At 42.4% G+C, this 26967-nt stretch overlaps 2 protein-coding genes across 10 annotated transcripts in view; one reads left to right on the forward strand and one right to left on the reverse strand.

Moving 5' to 3' along the window:
• Positions 1-1536: 1536 nt before the first annotated feature.
• On the reverse strand, positions 1537-23354 carry DNAI4 (dynein axonemal intermediate chain 4). 6 transcript variants are annotated; one of them, XR_011142672.1, is made up of 17 exons: positions 23223-23354; positions 22472-22661; positions 20141-20334; positions 17931-18040; positions 17539-17695; positions 15957-16096; positions 14593-14751; positions 13879-14070; positions 12353-12594; positions 10832-10918; positions 8904-9055; positions 7662-7819; positions 7411-7458; positions 5877-5975; positions 4988-5214; positions 3561-3714; positions 1537-1762 (listed from the first exon to the last, which is right to left on the reverse strand). XR_011142672.1 is itself a non-coding variant. In XM_068953475.1 (17 exons), the coding sequence occupies exons 1-17, from the start codon at positions 23339-23341 to the stop codon at positions 1718-1720; spliced, it is 2547 nt and encodes an 848-aa protein (XP_068809576.1). In that variant the 5' UTR covers positions 23342-23354; the 3' UTR covers positions 1537-1717. The 6 variants fall into 6 exon arrangements, 5 of the variants coding, with proteins under 5 accessions (XP_068809576.1, XP_068809578.1, XP_068809577.1 ...); XM_068953475.1 differs by having other exon boundaries at positions 7337-7458; XM_068953477.1 differs by having other exon boundaries at positions 7337-7458; positions 23028-23284.
• A 141-nt stretch (positions 23355-23495) lies between these two features.
• The window catches only part of MIER1 (MIER1 transcriptional regulator), a 44119-nt gene continuing 40647 nt past the window's right edge, over positions 23496-26967 (forward strand). Inside the window, exon 1 of one of the 4 annotated variants that reach the window (XM_068953485.1) lies at positions 23496-23546. Coding sequence is in view for 2 of the 4 variants with exons in the window: in XM_068953484.1 (XP_068809585.1) it covers positions 24493-24501 (9 nt within the window). In the remaining 2 variants the exon portion in view is untranslated. Of the gene's footprint in view, positions 23547-24251; positions 24502-24764; positions 24892-26967 lie in introns of those variants that run through there. The other 3 variants (XM_068953484.1, XM_068953482.1, XM_068953483.1) reach the window with 3 other exon arrangements.

Raw genomic sequence — 26967 nt, forward strand, 5'->3', positions numbered from 1 at the left:
TGAGAGGAACTTTGGAGATCTTTAACACTTCCTAGCACCACAAGTGTTATCCAGCACCATAATGTTACAGTTTAAGCAGTTTACAGTACGTGCAGGATGAATTACTGTTTGTTATAGCTGTAACAGATAGCTCATTTCTTCACCAGTGGCACCTGTAAGTAAACAGTCATGATCACTGATGAAAAATACACAGTGTATTTTGGTCAGATTTGTAATAATGATTAACACATGATTCACCTTAATGGATGTCTTTTTTTTTTGGAAATGCACAAGGTTTATTTTCTGTCAAGGGTGAGCTTGCATTTTCATTGTAAAATGTGCAGAATGCAGAAGGAAGTGAATGTTAATGCATCGCTAAATGATCTTTAACTTTGGTGATGTGTTTAAATGTTGGACATTTATTGTTAGGCTAATGAGAGCATCTAAATGTTTTCTATCTATAAAATATGTGTCCCACTGCGTAATGCGTTCAAGAGCAGATAGCGATTGCGTTCATCAGTTGACAGGCAGAGCGCTTTACTGCCAGGCTTTTGTATCACTCTGTTCCTGTGACAAGGGGGCTCTCTTCTGTACTGGTCAGATTGTAGGCTAAAACTATCTTATTAATTAGTCATCTGTAGAGAGGCTCCATGTTCTCTTTGAGCAGTCGATCTCTGAAAACCCTCTAAGACATCACAGTCCAGCTGGTGGCCCACTGGATGCTGCTTTCTGATTCTGTCAACCTTCCCTCAGAAAGACAAGGAAAAGCTGCCTAAGCAGCCAAACACTGCCTCCGTGCCTGCTTCCGGCCAGCCAGGAGGACCTGAGAACTCTTCACGAACGCTCCTGCTCAACGGCAGCAGTAATGGTCGTAGCAGCACCCTGACTTCCTGGATCAGGCAATAGCTCTCCTACTTCCTCATCTTTCCACACCAACAGCTTGGCTTTCCAGCTGCTGGGCTGGGGGGGGAAGGTAATGCCATGTAAAAAGTCAGCTGCAGAAGTCGGTCCTTGTTCCAGGACCACGCAGTTGTCTCGCAGTTGTAAGGACTTTTCAGAAAAGTGTCAGCATGGAATAGAGTGAATTTAAGCTGCAATTTTACATGAGTCAAATCTGTCAGCGTTGAAAAAGTCAGTCTGTACTTCTGCCTGCTGTGGGGTGATCTGCAGCTTGCAGGAGCACCTAATGCCATTCAAAGCTCAGCTTCCAACCTCAGTTCTGTTTTCTGGCATGGCAGACAAGATGGATCTAAAGAAAAGTCCATTCACTTATATGATTTTGCATGGATAAAGACAACTGACTACTTCTGATAAAGACTTCAGGTTATATTCTAATTCCTGATGGAGTACCTTATACAGGAGGAGATTTTTGCCATTTTTGCTTTTTGAGTAAGTCAAGGTTAGCCTAAGGAGAAAAGACTTTAATGGACATCTTTCTATTACGGGCTCTGTATTGTGGGGAAGGCCCTTTGTACAGTAATACAACAGACCGTTCATCTAATGAAGGGGGCTTCCAGGGGAAAAGTTAGTGCATTTGGAAGGGATTTCTAACCAGTGTGGCTTCAAAGATGAATTTTAATGACTGTAAAACAATAAATGGTTTATGATAATGCTACAAGAAAACTGTTATTTTTCCCCCGATGCATAATTAAATGATGGATTTGGGAATTTGTGGACACAAGATGACATTTGTCTTTTTGCTGTTTACCGACTGAGAAGTAGTATCATTTAGCTACTGTTAAGTAGCTAGAGCAGAACCAATTATATCCTGTAAGGCATCAACCTGTAAAAGAGAAAACAAGGCTGTATTGCAGAGTAATTGCAGTATAGGAAATGAAGTGATCCAAAATTCCGCTTTACAAATCGATAACAGAATTGTTTATGTAATGAGCATCCAGAAAGCAGGCTAAGGTAGTTTGTATTGTGTTAGCTCTGCGCGTTTTGTTTGTTTTTTAACCGGTGCACCTTAGAAAATAACACTTCTTGGCAGGCCTGTTTGGATTGCATTCATCATACTTAGGGGCCAAACATATATCTTATTTATAAAGGAAATTAATTTTCAAGCTGATACATTTATGGTAGCTGTGCTTAAAAGTGATCGCTCCTGATGTAATAATGTCCCTTTAGCATTAGTTCTAGTGTGCACCTTATTGTGCTAGGCCTTATACATACCTAAGGTTAGAAAGACCTTTTTGTTATCAGAAAAGGTCATAAAAGAAACTGAAGTATGCTGGAAAGTAGGGCTGCCTCTTGAGCTTTGTGGCTCAGTGACTAACTATGTCACGTGTCCAAAGTCTGTGATATTAAGCACTGACAGTTTTGGTCCTGTTCTGGTGACTTAACAGTAGAGGGTAATTTTCTGGTTATCAACTGAAGAACTTTTTATGTCCAGAGAACTTAGGCTGTTTTGTGGTAATTTGTAGAGAAAACTACTAATTTTATTTTGTAAGTTTAACAACACTTAGCAAATGAGGCTGCAAGTAGTTACCAGGATTTCTAAATGCAACGCTGATAATTGTTAATGCTAAATTCTCTAAGGACAAAGAATAAATTATCATTAGCATTTGCTTCTTCCCCAAACAAAGTTTAGTGTTTTGCACCACGGAATTCAAAAGTGACTTTAAAAAGCATGGGTCCCATCTTACGAACTGGGAACCTAAGTCCAATGAGCCAAAGTTACCTGCTGAAAGTTAAACGGACAAAGGGAGAGCGAAGTTGATTAGGTGGTACAGTTTAGGGCTCCAGGCTACGTGCAGATCCTGGAGTAGTCCACCTGGTTCGACAGTATCCAGAAGGAGACCAGAATTCTGTACGATGGACCAGGCAAGGAGGGCCCAGAGGAGCTTTGGTATAAATTAGCATTGACCTAGGTTGGCCATCAACTGGTAGGAGCAAAAGTGAACACAAGGGATTCACAGTTGACTTCAGTCAGCCTTTACACTGCTGCTGACACAGAAGCCATACAACTGTGCAACAGGAAAGGAACTTAGTTGTAATACAAGGAAACTGGAGAGAGACGACGTTTGGGACAAAAAAAGCCCTCACCAGAATAAGTAGTGGCTTCTACAAGAATGAATACAGAGCCAAAGGGCTGGTAGGTTTGCTGATGACAGAGAGGAAGTGAGACTATCTTGTTCCTGGCCAGGAGAGGGCATGTCGTTCCTGCTTTGTTAGCAGGGAATGGCATTTGCCAGAAAGGCAGTGACCTGCAGTCTGTGCAGGATAAGGATACACCTTCCTGCCCTTACCCTGAGTGTCACTTCCAAGTCCAGCTGTGGGAGGCCTCTGGATTATGAATGAACGCTGAACCTTGTTAAAAGCACATTTCTCTTTAGCAACGGATTTGAAATCAAGTGAGATCTTGAGTTTGAAGTTTACCTTGCCAATTCCTTTTGATTCATAGCAGTGAGGTGTGGAACCACTTCAGTTTTCAATCCAGTCATGGAGTTGTACGTAATTTCACCTATTTACTACCTAAATCTTTAACCAGATTCTTTAACAGACACCCCCTTCTGAAGAGTGAAGAACCAGAGAAACGTGTAGGCCTCTAAGGACCAACACCTTTCCCTTGTGAGTCATACCTTATTACTATTGGAAGCCTCCAGATTCTGCAGCTCAAACACACTGACTTGGCCTTTATTGTCTCCTATCAGAAGGCAGTCGGTGTTCTTAGCGAAAAGTACAGTCGTGAATTTCACTTTTGGGTTGGCAAAGCTAGTGATTAAGGGATCCAAGCTGCAACCAATAAAGGCATACATTAATGACAACAGAGAGGAAAAATTGTGTTTGCCTGGAGTGCTATCACATACACAATTCTAGCAGTAGTGCGGTCCTGATGAATGTTTTACGCTTTACTTTTTATGTTCTAGGTTAACTTAAAAGCTAAGAAGTGAGACAGTGTTTTGTTTGTTCTCCAACAAAATAAAAATCCCAGCCATTATTAACACAGAGATTTTGGTTACCTAAAATCTGTCCTATTCCTTACTATCTGGGGGTGGAAGGGGTGTAAATATTTTTATAATAGGAATAACTTGGCTTTTGCTACTACAAGACTAAAGACTGCAAGAGCTGGGCCTGTTCAGCCTGGAGAAGAGAAGATTGAGAGGGGATCTCATCAACGTGTACAAGTATCTGAAGGGGGAGTGTCAAGAGGATGAGGCCAGCCTCTTCTCCGTGGTGCCCAGCAACAGGACAAGAGGCAATGGGCAGAAACTGAACCACAGGAAGTTCCATCTGAACCTGAGAAAAAACTTCTTCACTGTGAGGGTGACAGAGCATTGGAACAGGTTGCCCAGAGGGGTGGTGGAGTCTCCTTCGCTGGAGATATTCAAAACCCGTCTGGATGTGATCCTGGGCAATATGCTCTAGGTGACCCTGCTTGAGCAGGGAGGTTGGACGAGATGATCTCCAGAGGTCCCTTCCAACCTAAACGATTCTGTGATTCTGTGATTCTGTGAAGAGTCGGTGGGCCTCCTGATTCACTGCTTTCTTCATGCTGTCATTAATACTAAACAGCACAGACTAGCAGTACAAAGCCACAGATTAACTAAACTGCACATAAGACATGAGAGACTTGCTCCTACTTTACAATAATGTGAAAATGTCAGCAGTATCTGAACTTCCAACAGTCTCTCTCATCTTTACAAAAAGTCCAAAATAGCTCAGTTCTGTTATTTTTCTTTTTAACGCCGGAAGTGTTAAATCCATGATTACTGGAGTAATCTTACTAAGTGTTAATCTATGATTACTGCAGTGGAAAATCAGTTTTTACCCCCTATCAATTCCATTAGGCATCCCACTCCTTGTCGTACAATCACAATTCTCCAATAACTGCCATCTGTTCCTAAAGAGCGAGTGTTTCAAAATGCAATCCTTCCAATAGCTAAGCAAGCAAAAGATACAGAACTGTAACTATCTGACAACAACACTGATTGAACAGTAATGTTTAACCTCTGTGCTATTATGCCCATCCTTTCAGAATCTTCTTCAAGGGAAAGTAATTACTTACGTGCTGATGCTAAGATCCCAGATTTCTACTCTGCTTTCATTCACTGCTGCAAATATAGAGACTGATTTTGGAGACCATATAATGTCATGAACGGCAGCAGCGGTGGAACTGAAAGTTAAAATGGGCTTCTGCGAATCCTGGTGCCATAAAATAATGCTCCAGTCTGCAGAGCAGCTTAAAAACATGTCAGTGCTGAATGGATTCCAAGCGATTTTGTACACAGGACCCTTGGTGTTTGGGAAGAAGCAAAAAAGAACTTTGTGTTACTCTAGAGCTACAGCCTCACAGTACGGTTTTCAATAGTCCTCTATTCCCACAGACTTTTCATGGAAATCCCTGACTGTCTCTGACCTTTAATAGCGGAACTAGCAGTGTAATATATATATACCCATAGGAAAGTAGGATGCAGCAAATGTGATAAGACAGCAGAGCTCGTAAGAATAAAAACACTTAGCTAATTCTGTGCCTTCACAAGTTGTTAGGAGAAGCTGATGCCCTTAGGGCAGCTTCTTGGATGAAGCAAGGACTTGTAAAAACATGGTTTGTTAAAGCTCTGCCATCTTTCTTCCAGCGGTAATACTGTTTAACTATAGTCTCCAGGACAATCAGATTACTTATTGTTCTCTTTAAATAAAGCCACAACTACACCTTTAAAACACTTTATAGTACAAGCGTTAATAAATTCTTTTAAAAAAAAATTCCTTGTAGAAGAAATGTAGAAAGTAATCCCATAAGAGTGTAATGCTTTATACAATGGGAATGCTTTCGTAATGTTAGAAAAGAAGTTTTTTGCAGGTGTTTGTTTAGTAAATATAAGCAAACAATTAAGCTGGTCAGCTTAACTGAATATCGTTTCTGCTGTCATTACTGTTTTCTATGCATCGCTCACCTTATGTCCTCTGTATGTTTCTAGAAACTGCTCATTGTAAGAAGAAGAACATTTGTGAATAAGACCCTCTTCTGTTCCAGCAAGATAGAAAATAGTATCCTGAAATAAAGGTAAAAGTAACCTAGATTAGATTATTCTACATATCGTTTACCCACAAATATTTAAAGAACTGGATGAACTTCGGCTGACGATCCTCTGAAAAACCAGAGTGGAGTTGCCAGGATGTTGTGTGTTTGGCCGCCTGCACATGCGCTACATAGAGGTATGTGTGGTGGATCTAGTGGTGCCAGAATGTATCAGATTTACTATGTATGTTCTCCATCTGTGCAGCACATCGGCTGTGATTTTTGACTCCGGAAAACCTTGGACTTTCTGTGAATGCTCCACACAGTTGCTCCATGCACGCAGAGCCAAGTGTTCAGGATTGGTAGAGGCCAATGATCCACATGGACAAATGCACGAATCCTTCAAATGCTCTGTGGACAAAAATTTCAGCTGGATAAAGAGGAGAAGCCCAGACAAAATTAGAGTCCTGGACTCAGAAGATGCTGAACTCTCAAATTCTCACAGATTTGACCACCATACCCAGTAAAGCTACCACAGGATTGGAGCCAAAGCAAATGTGAGTAACATGGCTGAAATTATGATATAGTTTTACACATACAGGGATTACTTGCTTGGCTTACCATATTTTTGCTAATTCTTGCTAATACTGCTCTTGCTAATGTTATCAGAAGTGGTCTGTATGTCTCGATGGAGACCCCTGAGCAAGAGGTGTTGAAATTGTTTTCGTGGACCAAAACTTTTCCTTTGGCAACGCTGCTTGTTTTGGCCATAGAGAACATGTACGTAACAGATACGTAGGCAGGAATATCATGGTACAAGATAATTTATCAAGTGAAAGGCTCCATTCATTTCTTCAGTGATATAAACCAACCTGCAGTCAAAGCAGCTAAGGGCATAGGATGGCATATTCACCTGACCATGAAGTTTGCATTCTCATACTTAGACTTCTCCAAGATACGAGGGCTTCCAATCTGTTCTCCCAGTTATAGGAGCTCTTAGTCTAGTTTGTCTCCAGAGTCTGGATAGGGGAAAAATAAATTTTCCCCTTTCAACCTTGTTTCTAAGCTTAGCTTCGCTGAAACATAACTTAGAATCACAATCTCTGATGTTTGCCTCTCGGTATGAACGGTAAACATGTACAGATCCTAACTGTACCTGTCAGAGATATTTGTGGTGTTTCTCTAGATCGTTACATGCTTTATTTTTGCCTGACAGTCTTTGCTGGATATCTAACATTACGCAAGAAGCAATTTGTTCTGGAACTGAAGACACTTTAAATACTAGTGCCAAATCCCAGGCTGGTACATGTTAAAGGAGCTCCAGCTGAGGGTCTGACATCTATTGCATAGTTTTGTTGGGTAAAATTTTAGCCAGGATGGGCTTTCTGAGCCTACCTTCGGATGGAAGTCAAAGCACATTCCAGGTGCCTGTCGAGATATCAGAGCTTCACTTCTCCTTTCTTTCTCACCTGTTAATTTTTTCTTCTCACTTTCTGTTCGCTTTATTTTCATCAGATCTGTGCAAATGGCAAGAGTTCTTGTCAAACAGATATGGCATATGACAGCAGAGTGTAACTTGTGCTTCTTTGGAATGCTCAACAGCGCTTCAATGTTTTGTTTATGATAACCAGGATATAACAGTGTCACCTAAAATTGAAGGAGGCAATTGCAATTCCAGGCGTTATCCCCGTGCAAAAAAGCCACAGGGGAAAGTGCTTACCAGAGCAACCCAGTCCTTTCCGTATGAGCCATTTGGTTATTCGGCCATCTGCTGAGATAGAGATTAATATCTCTCCTTTGTCATCTCCTGTTGTGCCTCTGTCCTGTTCTACCCACTTCAGCTGCCATACAGGACCTATATGTTTATCTAAAGACTCACTGGGACAAAAAAATGGTCATGATAAACCATATATTAACAAAGACAAGACAATCTATTTGAATTATAAATAACCTTCCACTTTGTAAGGAACATCAACCTTTTATGACAGAAATGTCATTTAGCTTTTCTTAAATATACAACTTTCCTGAAACAAAAAGCCAACGTTCGGATTTGGAGGGTTTTTATTTTTTTTAATCAAACATATTTGACATTTAATTCTAGGACTCTGTTTAATGGGCTAACATACCTTTCATTGATACCTGAATCATGAAATCAATCTGCACCTTGTTGGTGCCCTAGAACTGGGGAGCTGCTTTCAAGGCAATGTCTCCCCGATTATCCTTTCTCTTTCATCTTCTTCACAGTTCCCGCTTATCCCTCACTTAGCCTGATATGCCACGTCTCTCTCCATTTTTGGCAAATGGAATCAGTGAGAAAACACCAAAAGCCACCACTAGTCTCCAATGAGGAGCTGCTATTTAGAACAACACTGTTCTAGTTAGTTACGACCACTGTTTCGTGGTCGTAACTTACTTGCGGCGTTCTTTCTTCAAGTCAAACAAATGAGTACTACGCTCTGACCTTTTCAGAGCGGGAACTCCCTTTCTGTGCACAGCAACAGCACAGAGGGTTTCACACCCCAAATAAGGACCACTGGTGCTAAAGTAATGTAACTTTATTAGCAGAAATAAAAATTGAGAGCCACCTCAGTGTAGAGGGAGAATAGCCGTGTCTAAGTACTTGACTGTATCAGTGTAAATAGGTGGATGGGAAAAACGTGGTCGGTCTGCTCTGTCCCCTTCTGGGCATTTACGTGTTATCGTATATTTCTGTGCCTCCAAATTCTGCTCCAGAAACTTCTGATATTTGAGAGTATTGAGTATTTGTGTAGGCATTTCCAGTCAGAACTGGAAGATGCTGACAGAAGTTGGAAATAAAGAAACTATGTAACGTCTCTGAGCGTTCACAAGATCTATTTACCAAGAGTGCCAATACTTGCTCACCAAATAACAAATAAAATATCTACAGTGGAGAGACTAAGACATGGCCAAGGTAGAAGGAGATGGGAAATCATGGTCTTACCTGCTGTCTAAGAGTGCAGTGTTATTATGGCTCTGTACGTTATAGATTGCGACAGTACCATTGTACATTCCAACTGCTAAAAGATTAGGGCTCGCGATAGAAAAATCCAAAGTAGTAACACCATGTTCACACTGAAAAATACGCTCTGGCCACTGACCAGAAGAAAAACATGAGAACATTTTAAGTTAGCCTCTTAATTCACCTCAATCTTCTGAGCGCTGATATACTAAATTGCCAGGCTGTGCTGGAAAATTCAAGTCCTGATGACCATAGTCTCTGCTTCCAGATAGACATTAAGGACTATAACTGGTTCAGTTTACTATTACTTGCTGCAACTGTTACAATTAGGAATTAAAAAGACTATGCAGAAATATGACACTGTAAAATACATTGGATGGGCCTACCCCAAACCAAATACCCCAAACCCCAAACCTAAAATATCAACTTCCCTAAGAAAATAAACTAAAACCAAAAAAATCCCCCAAACCCAAAAACCAAACTTGGCATTTTGGAAGATTTCTCCAATTGTTGCCTATCTATCTGAAGGTATTTATGTTTCTCTGTAATTTTAGGTAAGTGCCTTTCTAATCACAGAAACTTAGCTGAAGATAAAATATAATCTAAGATACTTTAGGTAATCTGTAAACCGCTATCCTCATGCAATTTCTCCGCATAACTAAAGAACTGATTCACCTCTGTTTTAAGGTTGAACTCGAAAAAAAGTCACCACACTGAGCTCTTGAAATGGGAAACATTAAAGTATTAGCTCATTAGAAAAATGACTGTATTTCAGTGTGCATGCCAACTCCTGTTTCTTAGTGCTAGGCAGTGAGGATTACAGTGACACTGGGAAATCACAAGTCTTGATTGTTCTAGATGCCAAACCTATGTATGACAGCATCAAAAATTAGAGATTTGATTCTGCGCTATTTAAGATAGTCTAATGCACAATTTTGGCTGCATGAAGTTTGTAGAACAGAACAAAGCTCTTTAATATCACTGCAATCAGAGGATTTTCACTATGTCCTCATAACTGAGGTTTCCAAGATATTTTTTTAAAATGACAAGTTTTAAAAGAAAATCTGCAAGGATCATTTATCAGAAGGATGTAAAGGATATGTAAAAATGTTATATCTAGGAAACCTGCTGTTTTTTGACAGTATTAGGAAAGTTTACATTAGTTAATTTAATTTTATATTTACTTTTTTCCTTCAGGCTAACACAGAACTTTACTGCAGAACAGAAAACGGATTGGAAAGGAGAAACCTTGAATTTAAAATACAGATAATGTCTGTAATCAGAAGTCAGAAGCATTGAACAAATGATCCACAGATTTTTTGAAAAACAAAAGGTAAATGGATTCATTTTCACATTTGCTGTGCTCAAGACTTTTTCCAGTCTAAAAAATCTTTTCAGAAAGATCTACACACATGGATCTACACACAATAATAACTAAATTGATTTACAGTCTTGGTTAGCTCACTGCAGGGACTAGAAATGGGATACAGAGATTGACATTCTTAAGTTGTCTAGTATAGACTGGTATTACCTGACAGTTGTGATCACCTGTTAGCTGTCTGGTGATCTATGTAAAATGAATTCAGTTCCTGTGAGCAGATGTCCATGTTACAAAACCACTAGTACAATCAGCACCTCTGTTGGCAGTACCAACACAGGGGCAGGCACAGAAATAAAATCACTGCCTACCAGCACTTTCTTTGGGCCAAGACTCAAGCACTTTGCTAGGTACTGCAGTCAAAATCAACTTTCCAGAAATTAATTCGCTAGTGGGGCTAGCAAATTAATAACCTTACTGGTTAGGTCTTGCTTTTTGAAATAGGAAGAGGGAATTAAATAAGGCAGAAACAGTACAGCAGAAATATACATTGAAGAAAGAAAACAAACTGCTTTCTTGCTGCTTCTGTTACCATGGGGTTCTTCAGTGACCAACAGCAAACCAAGCCGTTCTTCTGTTCTTTAAAGTCAAACTCTCCATAACCAACAGCCAAAACATCCTAAAAGCACAGATTAACAGATATACGTCAGTTCAACTTGAAATTCAGTTTTAGATTTTTAAAAAGCAACTTTCTGCTGATAGTGACTCAGAGTGCAACACTTACAAAAATAATGCTCATATCATATGCAAGTAGAATAATACAAAAAAACCCTAGAATTTATGCTCACTAGATTAGATGGTACCTCAATTAATGCAGCCTACTGGTCACTAAGAGTGGAACTGGTTCAACTAAAAGTGCATTTGTAGTTACTATCCATATTTTTGAAAAAATAAACAAAAAAACCCAACTCCCCCCAAGCTTATTATAAAAATATGTCCCTCTCCGGGGAGTATACGCTACTCTATAGGCAGATTTTAATGTGCAATATTTAATAGAATATGTAATGCTTTTTCTAGTCTTCTCTCTGAACGTTAACTACAGAAGGAGCTTCAATGACCACTTCAACCACTTAACTTTTAGCTCTCTGCAGTGGGATACAATGAATTCTGTTCTGGCTATCCATAAGCAAAAAGTAGAAAATAGCAGCAAGGACCTTAGCCTTCAACTCTGTGTTGGTTTTTTTTGTTTTGTTTTGTTTTTTTCTCTTACACAAAACAACCTGTCTGTGAAACTAGCTCTTTAAAAGCAGATATATTTGTTTGCCCTATAATTCTAGGACTGAAGTGCATAAATGTGTCCAGCTTGATAACATCTGACATCTGGTGTACTAACCTGATGAAATGGTCTTTATTTTCTCTTTTTTTTCCCCCCGCCCTCGGGGTAATCTTACTGGTTTTACATTTCTCGTTCTCTGTTGTTTTTATGTTCCTCCCATGCATTATTTTTGTTGTGACCACAGGAGAGCTCTGCTGAAGAACTGAGCTTTACATTACTCTGAAAATTGAGATGTCTGAGCCATCTCACCTCCACTGAAATTGAGTTAAGTAAACTTGGGCCATTAGCTGGAAAAATTGTGCCTGCTATCATGCATCTTGTCCTTAAGGCTTGATGAATGCAGCTTTCTTTGGAGATTACCGTTAGAAAGAAAAAGGGGTATCTAAACTATCTTGGATCGACTCTGTCAATGGTAATAAAGTTTAAGAGTAGGGGTTTAAATTTCAATTCCTAATTCTATCATGAACCAAGTTAATTATCATAATGTTATTGATCAGGTGACCAGCAATGGTAAACTGATGTACGCTGGACCAATTAAAGCTGTTACGACAGATCTGTAGGAAAAGCCTCGTACAGTTGTCCAGCCTGTAGGATAATGTAGCAACACTATCGTATGGAAGGACAAAATACATACATTGGGATGCAAACACAACCTGCCTGACTATGGGGAGGAATCTGTCTCTTTGAGATCCCTCCCAGCAAAGCATATTAAGATCGGGACTATGTTGACACTGGCAAGTACTTATATTGTTTTGTAAACAGCTTAGAAGAACTCACCGGGTTTAGTTTGTTCCAAGCCATACTGCTCACACTGTGCCCGTTAGTGAGATCACATGTATATGACCACAGTCGTTCCAAACTGGGAGGCCCAACTTCTTCTGGGGCTTTATTTAGATTTGACAGAATTGAGGGGGCAACAAAGATATCCTTCTGTTCTTCCTCATCCTGCTCTTCCTTTTCCTCCTCAGCTTCTTCCATGGCTATTACTATATCACTAATATTTGATGTAGCGACAGGTTCTAAAATGCACAAACATAGCAGAATCCAAATAATAATCATTTCACTTATCTGTAACAGTAACTCACACAGAAGAAAATAGAATGCTCCTTTTCTACTTTTCAGCAAATATCCTGCAACAACAAACTACGGTGAAGATTCAAGAACTTTCAAAACTATGATTAAAATGTTGATAGGAACATAGGAGATGGCTTGGTCAGGCTATAGTGCGCCAGTTCTTGTACCAGATATTTAATAAGTGGATTTAACTACCCAGCAACGAGCAGTTATGAATCTGTGCCACCCTCCTCAACCCAGGAGTGTTTCTTTCTAATCTCTTGTATTAAAAAAATTAGCTTAAATAGGGATTTTTTTTCGATTTTGATGCCAGATTTTAGAGATCTACACTTAAATATCAATGCTGTAACACCTTTGTTAAGTTACATGATTCTGTAGCATAAGTAGCTCGCTACTTGGCAAAATTAAGCATAGAACGTATTTTAGACTGTTTGCGATGTGCTCTTTTGTTTACTCACCCCTTTATTTTATGTGATGTCCAAATCATAAATCGATCTGGGATCACTCCTAACAAAATCAGAACATAAGAACTGCCATACGTCAGAACAAAAGTCCACCTACCCAGCATCACGCTTTAACTGTAGCTAGTCACAGAAGAGTGGGTAGAATACAAGACAGACTGATTGCCTGCAAAACTGAAACTCTCTGTGCCATGAAGAGGCATGATACAGTTAAAGCAGGGTAAACTTACTTCACAGATATTTTTCATCCCTAATATTAACCTGGACCTCCTATAAAAAGTAAAACGTTGCTCAGCCGTTGGGTCCAGGTAGTATCTTCTACAGTCTGCAGTGAACGCCCTTTCTGTTCAACGCTCGTTATCTATCAGGCTAAAACTTCTGTTTTCCGTCACACAGTCTGATTTTTAAAAGCTCTATGTTTCAATAAAAAAAATGATTGGAAAGATAGCAGAATTTGTCTGTATCTTAACTGTCAGGGAACAGGTCTGATTAACATTTTGGATAAGTCTCCGTTTGCTGTGATAAGGGGATACGAGCCAGCACAGACACCGTTTATTCAATTCTCCCAACAAGTTCTGTAGGGACGTCAGTTTAGATGAGCATAAAATGGCAAAGTTTGCGTTGACAACTCGTAAATTCTCCTTTCCTTTGTCTATTTCTTAAATGACTTGTTGCCTGTAAAGACATTCCACGAGGGACATAGCTACGTGGCTTTCAGTAGCATACAAAACCTTGTGCCAAAAATGGGGTAGCTGATGACAAACAAACCTATAAGGACAGGAAGTTGCCGATAAGCTGCCAGTTTAGGTTGAAAAATATTCTCCATTAGAATCCTCTCCATGAAAAATAAATCCTGACGAAATTTTTCTGATTTTAATATAGACTCTGAATGGTCTTCCTCCTCTTCATGGATTCTGGCAAGAACAGTACTGTCCAAATCCATTATAGAAGTTGTGCTCTCTGACAACAGATAATATTGGAAAAAGCAGTTTTAATACAGTAATACTTTGCATGCAGAAGTCAAGGGAGAAGAAAAAAAATCTTCTTCTCTCCCTGTAAAAAGCATAGAAGAACCTATCATCATCAGAATACCTGCAGTATTAAACCTTCTCTTGCTCTAATTTTGCTTTCATTTATTGCTCACGTGTATGAAAAGTATGATGAAAGTCTTCTGGAATTTTTTGCAATTGGTTTTACTTCTACTGTCCTAAGTAATTTAGCATGGTACACTTTGTCACTGGCTAGTGTGGGGCGTTTTTTTGTTTTGTTTTGTTTTTTGTTTTAAGATCATTTACAAAGCCTTTGTATAGCAAAGGTCTTGGCACAGACCTGTCCGAGATTTTTCAGCAAGCTGCCTCTTTCAAGTGCCAGACAGGCAGACCAAACACTTTATTCATGTAGTTTTTTTCCATACAAGATAGTGATATGCACAGTTTAGAAGGATGAAGACACTGCAAAAACGTAAACCTAGAAAAATGTTACCTCTGTCAGGAGTTGTAGATGCAGTCTGATCACACTCTTTAGTCATAAGAGACATGCTGCTGTTCACAACTGTGGCTCTTTTACCTTCTGCTTTTGATGTAGGTTCTATTTCCAGTGCATTAAAGGAATCATACAAGTCCCAGGAAGTGACCATCATCCCTAGAAATGAATTATGCTATACGCAGTAGTCTTTCATTTCCATACGTTATTACAAAGAACTGCAGGTGAGCAAAGATTTACTTTTTATACAACACGCTAAATTGTTTGGCAGAAGGGCCTAGAAATTCACTGAGGGTTGGACAAGGCTGTAGCAACAGCTGTTGTGTGATGCAAGGCTGCATCACAGTCTTCTGGATTTGTGGCTTCCCTTCCGTGTGGCCATCTCCCAGTAAAATAGTACTGTGTAACCAGATCTCTGTGCGCTCAAATTTTCAAGCACAGATTGGAATGAGCGCTGGTGGGGACTGAAGGCACACAAAAAGGGGAAGATATGTTTTCAAATCATATTAATATCTACAGTAGTTATCTATAAACACTCATTTTACTTCTTTTCGCTATACCTTCTTTTTTACATTCACTTTACACATAGTGAAGAAAACAAAGAAATAATGTTGGGAACAGCATTCCCCATAGCTTTTTCTGGTCGGCTACACAAACAAAAATGTGCGTAGTAATGCAAAGCTCTGAACACACACCCAAAACCTGGCTATTTTTTTAGAACATTGATGCTGAACATTTTGTAAAACTGCATTGTCTTGTGAGGCTACCAAGATTTCTTGTTTTCACTAAGACTAACGTCTTAAGACTAATGTCATAACAGAGCTTGTCTCCCTTGCATTTTGGCAAATAGAAACGGAGAGTGTCACTGAAAAAGCTGGAGGGGAAAAAAGGGAACAGTGCCCTTTCATATTTCAAGAATATAGCTGCTGATTATTGGGTAAAGTTCTGCCTCCTAAGAAGCACTCTCCTTACGCAGGCAGGACACAGCAGAGGACAACTCTTAGAGTGATGACTCTTTTATTGCAATGGATATAGTGTACTAGCACCAATTTTCAAGTATTAGGAGGGGCAGAAAAGGCTATTACAAATCACACCAGCCTGCCTTAATTGGAAGCTCTGGAAATGAAAGTGGAAGTTGAGGAATTATCTTCCCCTGCGTAGCAAGAAAGAAAAGGTTTCCTTAGCCTTCTGAGGTCTCACAATCTAGCTGTATGTTAGCATTTTCCCAAATAAATATCTAATAAGCAAACTAAACGTAATAATAAACCTAGCTGCCAAGGGTACCACTGGCAAGGGTACTGTATAGTAAATGAGAGCCCATTCTTACTAAATACCCATTTCCATATAGTACTTAGAGAGTTTACCTTTATCTTCTGTGTTGATTTTGTCACACTGCGCTTCCTTGCTTTTTGGGGCTCCACTAAGGGTTTGCATCATTCTTTCCACAAAGCGATCGTTACCAAGTCTATTTTTGCAAACGTCAACATAAATCCTATTCCGCTCCCTTGAAAAAAAAAAATATGTGTATGTTGGCTTTCCGAAAACCATTTGCTTTCAACTTTTCAATGTATTCAACCACAGCTTGAAGAAAAGAGCATAAGTTTACCGCTCCGTTTGTGTGTGTATGTGCTGCCAGACTTTGTTTTAATCTGCAGCTATTTCTGACCTTGTAAGGCTGTTCTAAAACAAAAAATGGCCCGCAGAGATGGGCCTCAGCAAAAATCCCTAATCCAGCTACCTTTGAATATTGGTAAAATTTAAATGAGCTCAGAAATAAGTAGCTCTCATCACTTAGGAGTAAAATGTAGTGCATCCAAGAGACAAAAATGAAACTGTTATGCTTCTATTTAGTCCAACCCTCAGATGAGTAGAAATGATCAGTAGGAATTGCAAAACTTTTTCTACTATTTTGGTTTCAATATTCTAATAGGAGACTGGATTCTACCCAGCCTTAATCCACGAACAGGTTGCTGACCTCAGAGTCACTGTCTGTTCCTGTACAGTTGGTAGTATGTGCTGTGTACACCAGCAAAGTCTGATTCATAGGATGCTCTTCCTCTTCCTTTTTCCCAAAAATCACACCACAGTGATTCACAGATAGTGGGGGTTGGAGTCCTACCATAAACTTTGCATGTATACCAAAAGAAAAAGCTCCTTTGTCTAAGTTGTTCAGCTTCCCAAATGCGGCACACTGGATCCCAGGCTTTGGGGCTTACATCTACACAAGCTGTGTGACAAGTTTATCGGTCTGGCATCGGTCACGGAGAGAACTTCTCTGCCCTCCGTCCCAGTCAGGTCCTGGGAGGAAGCCAAAAAAGCTATGTGTTCTAGGTTAACTCCCTGCCAAAGTTCATGGCAGTCCAGGGAGTAGACTCTAAAGTGGAAACAAACTAGATGCAACTAAGGTGGGGCACAACTTTTTAAAAGACAGTCATTTGTAGGGGGTGAGTTTTTTTCTAGCCAGAAGCACAGTAAAGAGTTTCAGAGGACGCCAAGGGATGCCTAGCTTGTTTATATCTTTGTTTGAAATCATTGGCTATAAAACTGCACGTGAGAATTAATATAGGGTTTTGAAATTACTTACTGTTTTCATTAAAGTTAAATCATGTTAAGTAATTCATGTATACCATATTTCTCTGTCTTTTCCTTTGCCCATTCTCTCTGCTGGTTCTCTCTCACTGTCCCCCACTTTTGCTGACTGCCTTATTTTACCAGTAAAACATGGCATGAATTTGACCAGCAAGATGAACTTCTAAGAAAATTAACCCTCTCTTGTCAAAAGACAGAATTGACCCTAATATGGCTTTAGATGAAGGTGAAATGGCAAACTGCAGTAGTCAGAACACTGAACCTATGTGTGAGCAGCCTTTTCAGGACTTTGTGATCAACAGAAACTGGGTGGGCTGAGCATATTGCATGCACGGACACGACTACAATTATACATACAGAACTTTTTCAGCATCTTCAGACTCTACAGACACCATAACAGATGGCATATCCAACATCCAAATAGTTTCCGTCTCTGTAAGGTAAATATCCACTCGCCTATCCAAGTCTTCTTTTGTCAGTTGTTCTTTTATCTCCTCTCGCCTCACCTGTATATCTGACAAATTATATGAGGTTAACACATGAGAACTTTTCTGCTCTAACTTTAGAAGAAGAAAAATTAATTTGAAAAGTATTGTAATAAACAGGAGCCAAAACTTGTGAGTCACTGTGACTTGTGAGTCATCCTTTGAAGTGCTTGGCATCTCACATCCACTGACTGCAGTGTCTCACAAATTACATTGCTCCAAAGAACAGTTTAAATCTGTAATTATACAGTGTATGTTCTTTACCAGTTATGCTAACAGTTGTGTCTCGCCGAGGGCCAGGTTCTACTATTTCATCTGCTATGGACTCAGTTGTTGATGCATATGATTTAGAAATAGTGGTGCTTCCATACGACCTTCAATAACAAAGAAATAAACAGAAATCAGATGTGAGAGTCCAGATGTCAGTTAGCAAAGCGCTACAAAATTAGCAGTGTTGTCACCAGGAAAAAACACATAATACTTTGCAATAGCATGTAGGGTGATGTTTATGTTGAAAAAGAAATAATAGAAGGCTTTGGAAAGAAAATAATGAAATGGCTTGAAGAAGACCTAAAAAGGAAGATTTCTCCTGTCAGTATATCCCAAGGCATTAAACAGCAGATAGAAAAGAAACTGTTGAGCTCTTAGATTAATTCTTAGCATATAATAACATGAGGTGTTGTTTACCTGCTGTGTGATAACACATACCCACAAATAGCACTGTTCTCAAACAGAAATAAGATCCTTTGGTGCTTTGCATGCGCTGGAATGTCTTTGAAATGCATAAGAAAATCATTTGAAGGGATTAGCTTGCTAAAAAAGTAGATTATATTCATGGAAGGAATAGCTGTGATAATTAAAAGTAAAATTCAAAAATTACATATAGTTGCTTTTTAGCAGATTTTCTCTTCCTCAAAAGTGAAGTATGAGTGATTATAAATATACAAGATGCATTTGAAAAGACCTTTTTAAAGATTTGCATTAAAAACTAAAGTAAAATCATTTCATTCTGTATTTTAAGTGAAGAGCTCTAGGATCCAAAATTATACATTTATTTTTCAGGAGATACCTTATATCTTTTAAGTAGTTATTTGTATATATCTGCTCTGGCTTAGTATCCCTACCTCTAAAATTATCCCTCATGATAGCCACTCTAGGAGGCATAACAAAAAAATTGCTCTCAAAGAACAACTTCCTTTCCTCGGAAATTACAATCACATTAACTTTGCCAAAGAAAACAGTAAACAATGCTTTTCTTTATATAACCTTTTTTTCCCCCAGTGCTGATGTTACTAGTCTCTAGTCCCTCTGACTAAATAAATAGCACCTCCTCTCCATACAATTTGCATGTGTACCTACCATCTGATAAAGTGATGTGGTTCATTATTTTCTTTTTAAACGCAAATAGTTATTTACCTTCTTCTGCATAACTTAATTGAATTTGTCAGCCAGAAGATGAAATGTCTCAGATCTACTAACTTTGTTTATGCCCTATGTACTGAAGGTTTAGGGATAGTAAGTAGTGAACATGTAACTTAGCAGATTTAATTCAAAGTTTTTAAATAAGAACATTTTTCAAACGTGCATTTACACCAATTTCTTCTGTGTGTGTGCATATATTACTTTAAAAGGAAGAATTGTTATTATATTAACAACATTTTGATATCCGAATAAAAACACTCAAGTTTTAAAAAAGGGTTGCCTGTAGTTAGTAAATATAATTAAAATAGACAAACAGTTTTAAAACAAATTTGTAACTTTTCAGTGAAATCAGACCTTTTGTCTCCAGAGCATTTTTACATAACCGTACACAGGCAGATATTAATACATGCCAGTCTTTGAAAAGTCACGCTTGGGGAAAGCAGAAACTAGCTGAGGTGGCCAGGAGTCTATTAAAGAGCCACAATTGCCCCTTCTTGGCTTTACGGTCTTGCTCAGACAACTGGAACACAACCTCCCATATCTTTAAGACAGTGTTTTGTCATGTAAGTATTTATAGGTTTTATCATGACTTTGCATGCAGGCCTAACCACTAAAAAACCTGCAGTCTGGATGTCCACATTTTTGAATTGTGATGTACTCATTACTGTCTCTAAAAATGGCCCGTTCTGGAACATTGCATAGAAAAATTTTAGGAAGGAGAATTTGAGTAAAATTAGAAATGTCACAGCAGTGCGTGCAGCAGTCTGCTTTCACTTATATTAGAATTTCAGAAAGTAGTTCTGACACAGAATCAGTCTTAGTCTCAAGTACGGACAAATTCCATTTATTCTGTTTCTTACCATTTTCCAATTTTAATTGACAATTATAGCCTAAACAGGTAAGTTTCTGTATTTTGGCAATGGCAACATAGTATAATTATTACCCTCCTACAATTATTCTGGTTCCCAACCCCTCTAAAGAGCAGAGGTGTAGCTATTCTAGGCTAGGTACCCTGTGAGGCAGGATTTAGGAGACGGAGTATATCACCTTACCTTGAGAACGGACCTACTAAACTAACATTTACACCTGATGTCTGTTGCATGGAAAAAGAAGAGAAGAAACCAGATCCTGTGGCCCCAGAGTAATCACTTTGTGCTAAGAGTTTGCCTTGTTTAGTCACAACGCTACTGGGATCTCCCCGGAAGAGAGGACGGGGCGTCACATCCTTTCCTTGATCATCAAAAACCTGAAGAAATATTCAGATAATCACAATAGTTTCACTGTGTTCTGAAAACAAATGAGTGACGGCACATGCAACATTTTTTTTTTTTTTTGGAACAAAAAAGACCCCGATCCAGGCAGGGCAGGGAGATATTCACCCTCCCTGGCAGAACAGATAGGTAACCCTTCTCATGCAAAGGAAGCCTAATGTACACCACTGACAAGGGCGAGGGTGTTTGTATTCCCGCTTTTCCTTGAGAATTCAGCCTTGAGAAGGCAGCCGTCACCTTTGCTTGGGACTTCTTTGGATCACTCTGTATAGAAATGGCTGAAGGATATCCTGAGAAATTACATTTGCCTAGCTATCTGAGTCACTTCTTGGTTAACCCTGCTGTCTTTTCAGGCTTGCTTATTCCATGACTGCCAAGAGTGGCTTATTGGCCCCCACTGTTCATATCAAATTAACAGTACAGCAAAAGCAACTAGAGAAACAATTGTGCAACTTTTTTTTATTATACTGCTCAAAATACCATTTCATTTTAAGTATGTATTCAGTATGGTCTCCAAACAGCACTCAGATTATATTATGGGAATCTCTGCTCTTTGTTAGGTAGAGACATACAAATGTTCCAGTCAACATATCTCGTGCAGATAGTTCTTCTTAAATAATAAGTAGTTCTTAAATTAGGAGGAGGAATGTTATTCTAAATTGCTTACCTTCAAAGCAATGCAGGCAAATATTTGAAAAAAAAAATATTACACTGTTTGGCTATCCTACTGCATAGGAACAGAGGTTCCTTTGTCACTAGTGGAAGGACTTTAGCAGAATGGTACACAAGAACACAGACTACATCTACACCGCTAAGTAAAACAGACAGTTCTCTAGTCTTGAGGCCAAGCGCCCCGGCTCCACTCACAGTACAAAGTCCTTGACTTTGTGTCATCTCTAGGCTTCATGTGATGCTCTGATGGTCCTAAATTAGAGTTATTATTTTGGGTTGATTGCTTCTTTTTTTTTTTTCCCCCAGTTCAAAGTACCTAAAACAAAGTGAGGGCTGTGTTGCAGCTCGTAGCACAAACTGAATGTAATCCTACATGTCTTGGGGTGTGACGTGAGCGCATTAAGACTTTTTAGGGGTGCAAAACCTGCTGGGATGGTACCGGAGGATCGTATGGGCAACAGAAGGCTAACCACGTACCCCCTTGAACATGTCACCCAATGAGAATGTATAGTGTGTGTTATCCCCTAAAACTGTGCTACTGTTCCTGAGAGTGCTAACCAGCAGGGACCAGAACAGTTGCAGAGTGTACTAATGATCCGTAATCCACTGCTCCCTGTTTCATTTAGCAGTAGAAATGCAAGCACAGTATCCATGTGCAGTCCCTGTCCCCTTGGAGATTTCGCTTCCTTCAGTTAGATGCATCTGCTCCGAAATGCAATGCTTGGGGCAGCTGAGGGGCTGCAGAAGAGAACCCGTGATACCCCATACGCTGAGCGGGAAACTAGAAACCTCAGCTAGCCAGAGAAGAACCTTGAAGGACTGGGATGCATCATACACCCACTCTCTCTGGAGCTTATGCGTTGCGCTCACTGTCGCTGAGAGCTCTTCCCTCCAGCCTCACAACCCTGAAACCTCTTGTCAGCCTTAAGTGCTTAAACACTTTTTCCAGCTAAGTGCCTTTCCCTTTATCTAACTCCAAAAGAAATTAATCTGTAGTCAGTGTTTAAAATGCTGGTTTCGTTAACTCACGTAGCATATACAATTGACTTATACAATTGACTTCTGACAGTCTCTCAAGACTCAGGTCTGTGGAACATCCAACCCCTCCTCATGCCAAAGAAACAGGAAAAAAGAACACCTATAGAAAGCTAAAGAAAACAGCAAAACCAAAGCAAAGCTTGTTAGTCTTTGCTTCTTATACCATGAAAAAGCGCGTATGCCTATCTGCTTTGTTTTTATTCTTGCAGGTTGTTTTTATACACGGATCATCCTCTTCTCAACATGGACTCAGCTCTCAGATCATCTTCTTTCTCCACAGCCCTTCAACTTCAGCCATGCCTTTTCTCTCCTCCTTCTTCCCCTGCTTCTTTCCTTACAACTTTCAAAATCTACAATAACTCACGTTAAAAACTTTTTAGTAATGGCGCGACAGCTTCTCACCTGTATGGCATGCTTGGCAGGCAGGAGAGAGCCCTTGTCCACGGCTCTGCCCTCAGAAGCTGTGAACTGGCTTCTTCGGCTCGCTGCTCTGTACGAGTAGGTGCTGCTTGTGATGCTCCCTTGTCTTTGGGTACCAGAACTTGCTGCCGATCCTTTCCTTATGCCGAGATCTGTCTTAGAAGTTCTATTTCTATCGACAAAACATGATCCACAAAATGACATACTCCTTAGCTTTCATGAACGGTTTAAAGGTATGGTAATATGGAAATAAGGTCATTTCCTTAGAAGAATCTCCTTGCAGCTTCTCAGGAGGCTTTCCCAACGGGTAATGTGAAGAGCAAGGTGGACAAGGATGGGGGAATTGGGTAAAATAAAAGCGTCATTGGTGTCCTGGGGCTAAGCTAATGGCAACCAACGCGGAAATCGAGGAGGAAGAGATGCGATCTGCGACTGCCCCTCAGTCAGCGCTCCGGTGAAACGGGCACTCCCCCGACACCCGTCCAAACGGGGCTCCCTCACCCACATGCCCCTGCCCCCCCCGACCCCAGCAGCAAACCCTCTTATTTGCGGATCCTTTCCCTCACGACGAGTCCTCCTTCGCCCGCTGCCCGGCCGCGCTCCGAGGTACCGGGGGGGGGGGGGTGGAGCTGTCCCGTTACCGGCGGCAGCCCGCCTGGGGTCACCTCCCGTGGGACACGGCACCCCAGGCCAACCGTGGGGAGCCCCCCCCTCGGCGTGGGCGGTCACTCACCCGCCGCGGGCGGCGCTGCGCCGCCGGGCCTGGCCGCCGGGACCCAGCATGATGGCGGCGGCGGCGACCGCGGCGGCGACCGCGGCGGGCGCTCGGGCATCGCGTCGCGCGGTCACCATGGCAGCCGCGCGCCAAGACGCGGCGCGGCGATTGGCCGGCAAGGACGGCGCCGCCGATAGGTGCCGCCGCCACCGGCGCGCGCGCGCGCGGGGCCCCCTGCGCTCCCCCCCCCACACCGCGGTGAGCCCCCCCCCCCTCACCCCGGTGCCCGAACCGTCGCCGCCGCCGCCGCCCTGGGGGCCTCGTTGTCACCGGAGCAGCAAGGTGCCGCTCGGCCCGCGGGGAGCGGGGCTGCCGCCGGGACGCTCGGCCCCGCTGACAGGGATGGGGGCACACCCGGGAGCGGAGGGGGGGGGGGGGGCTGCGATTTTGTTTTTTGGGGTTTTTTTTGATTTGTTTGTTTTCTCCTCGTTTTCAAGGCGTTAAAGCGCGGCCCGTTGGGAAAGCTGCTGGCGGAGCGGCTGACTGGCCGGGGCGCTCGCTAGAGGGGGGCGGACAGCGGCCTCCCCCCCCCCCGCCCAGCCCCCACCCAGTCCAGCCAAAGACTTGGAAGGAGGGTGAGAAGTGTGTGGGGAGGGGGGGGAAACGCAGGTTTTGCCCCCCAAAACCGCGGCCCACACAGACTTTTCCACAGCGCTGGGCAGCAGGCAGCGCCCTCGCCTTGAGGAGCAACGGCAGGGCGGAGCGGGGGGTTGTGGGGGGGGGGGCTCCACCCGCGCCCCGACCCTCTGAGAGGGGCAGGAGCCGAGAGGAGAAACAGTTGGATAAGGTGGATTTTTCAAGCCGGCGGCGAGGAGGTTGAATTCTGTGTATTGACGGCAGCGGCGGGGCCGAGGAGACGCAGGGGAAGCGGCGTCCTGAGGCGGCGCCGGCGGCGGCGGCGCGCTGACAGGGCGGGGGGCGGGGCGGGGCGGGGCGGGGGGCGGGGCCTCCGCTGTGATTGACGGGCGCTGGGAGGGGCGGGGGAGAGGGGGTGAGGAGCGAGCGAGCGTGCGCGCGCGGTCCCCCCCCCCGGCCTCTTCCCCCCCCCCCCGCCGCCTGTCCCGCGGCGGCGTCAGTGCGCGGTGACGTCGCTCGCGCCCCCCCCCCCCGCCCTCCCTCCCTTCCTTCCTCCCGCCGCCGCCGCGCAGACTGCGCTCCGCCGCGGCGGCGATGTGACCCTCCCCCCCACCGCCACCACCGCCGCCGTCCGCGCCGCGGAGCCGCGAACATGGCGGAGGTGAGAGCGCGGTGGCGGCGGGGCCGGGGCCTGCCCGGGAACTTGTTGCGCGGGGGCCGCGGCCGGGCGGAGGGAGAGGAGCGGCCCGGCCCGGCCCGTCCCGCAAGTTAGTTGTGGGGCCGCGGCGGCCGCGCCTGCCGCCGCCACGGGGCTGGCGGGGTGGGGTGAGGGGGGGGGCTCCGCCCGCCTCCGCGGGGCCCTGCGCCGCCGCCGGGGAAGCGGGAAGTGGCGACGGGCGCCGTAGCGGGGTGGGGGTTGGGAAACGCCACTTTTCGGGAGCTCCCGCCGCTGTCCCGGCGTGAGCGAGTCCCTTCTCCCGGGCTTCCGTGGCTGGAGGAGAAAACACGTTTATTTTCTCGGAAACATCTTTTTGTGGTCGTTAAGACAAAGGTGGGGTCGTCACACGGATAAAACAGCAGCCCTCCCCGTGCCTTGGGGCGGGGGGAGACCGGTGTCCTGAGAGAGGGCGAAGGACTGTTCGGGGGAGTTTCGGGAAATCGGAAGAGGCTCATTGACCCCTTTTCTTTTGTGGGAGGTAGAATGAGATCTGTGTTTGGTTACTGAGGAGGGGGATTGTCCCCCCAGATAGGATCTGGAAGAGTAGCTCCTTTGCCTCTTACGAGACAGATTAGGACAGATAAGTAGATATTTCGTTGAGTTTTCCTTCAAATGGTTGTAAGATTCCAATCTTCGGGTAATTTGCTGCTTGAACAGTGTTGACAAATGAATTGGAAATGCTTATTTGAAAGGTATGCTGTTAAACAAAAAAAAAAAACCCTCTGCTGTGGGACAGATGTTTCTTCCAGCCCGACTCGGGGTGGGGGGGCAGGAAGGTGGGAAGAAGAGGTAGGGGTCAGTATTAGAACATTTTAAAGACTAAGTTTCTTTCTTCTTCCCTTGAAATTCCTGAATTTGTGTGAATTTTTACTTTAATCTATCTAGTTCTATCTTTCCTTTCCAAGTAAATACTTTAATGTCCTCTTCTTCCTGTTACTGGTACTAAATGTACTAATCTAATCTTAAAAGTTAAAAGGAACTGTCTGCTTTTTTTGGTATCTCAAGGGGCAGAGAATCACAGGTCTCAGCCTCGAGTAATTCCTTGGCTGAAAAAATGTGGCTATTAAACTTCTGTAACCTCTAATGCTGGACAAAGATGTTGGGGCACATGCTGGTTTAGGCATCGCGGTATTCAGGACCTTTGTCTCAAGTTTCACCAATTGCTTACAAGTTTTGTTAATTAAACGCAGCATTATTGTGAAATGTTCGCAACTAGCTCTCTTCTGGTGTGAGCTGAAGTTCGCCATGTTGCTAAAGAGCCACAGTCAGTATGCTGAATTACTTCCTATTCTGTATTGTCACGTACTTACATCGGCGTTATACCAGTGATAGCATTGAGAGTTGTAGGGGATTCCTGCTGCAGAGAGCAATAAAAAGTCAGTGGGATATGGAGATCAAACAGGTATTGTTTTTCACTTCATGGACGTTGTTCCAAGGGATAATAAGGCTTTTATTGCTTGTTGGCCATGATATTTTACCAAGGAAGGAAGAGGTTTTTTCCTCTGAGCGTTTTGCTTTCTTGAAGAAAAGCTAAGACGAGTTCTTTGTGCTATTGTGGCTTCTTTACTTCAGATTAAGGGTCAGGAGAAACATAAAGGGGCTCTGAAAGCCGTGATCCACCTATGGGATGAGTTCCCTGACACAGGGGTGGCAGCAGCAATAACAGGCTTGGCTGACGTTTGTTCACATCCATTGAATTGTGCAGACATCTGTTTGCATGGCTGCACTGCATGCTGAACCAGGAAACCAATCAGCATTTAAAGAACAAAATTTTCTTTTCTTTCAGTGATTTAAACTAGGATCCGTGTCCTGAAATGGTTCTTGATGCAAGTCAGAAATTATGTAGGGCATAGGACAGGAAGTCTCCTTAACCCAGTATTGCCACTGAAGCCCCAGTCTCAACCATTTGCCTAGAGGAACTGAAGATGACTGCCACTGTGCGGTGGTGTGCTAGGTATGCTAGAGGGAGGGTGTGTTAGGAAAGCAGTATGCTGTTTAATGCTGCGTTGAGACAGTGCGCTAGGGAAGAATAACAACTCAGCTTTAGGACTTACCTCAGCAACTTGACGGGTCGACGACGAGCCGGGGTTTGAAAATGCAGGTGGAAAGTAATGCTGCTACTGTGCCTCTTGCCTTTTTCCCCCTCCCTCCCTCCCTCCCTCCCTATTGGAAAATCTTGTGATGACTGTTAAGAAGGAATTCACAAGAACTCATCCTTAAGTGAGGAAGAACCTTAAATTATTGCATTCTAGAGAGTCGGTAAGACTTTAATGCGAGAGCTATAAGACTTGAACAATAAACAATATAAATATAAAATTTTTTTAATTCGACAGGAAAGGTCTTCAAACAGGAACTCTGAGCCTGTTAAGTAAATGAGTCCAGAAAGTGAAACTAGTTTAACAAAAAATG

The sequence above is a fragment of the Struthio camelus genome, chromosome 8, assembly GCF_040807025.1.
Source record: "Struthio camelus isolate bStrCam1 chromosome 8, bStrCam1.hap1, whole genome shotgun sequence".
Taxonomy (NCBI): domain Eukaryota; kingdom Metazoa; phylum Chordata; class Aves; order Struthioniformes; family Struthionidae; genus Struthio; species Struthio camelus.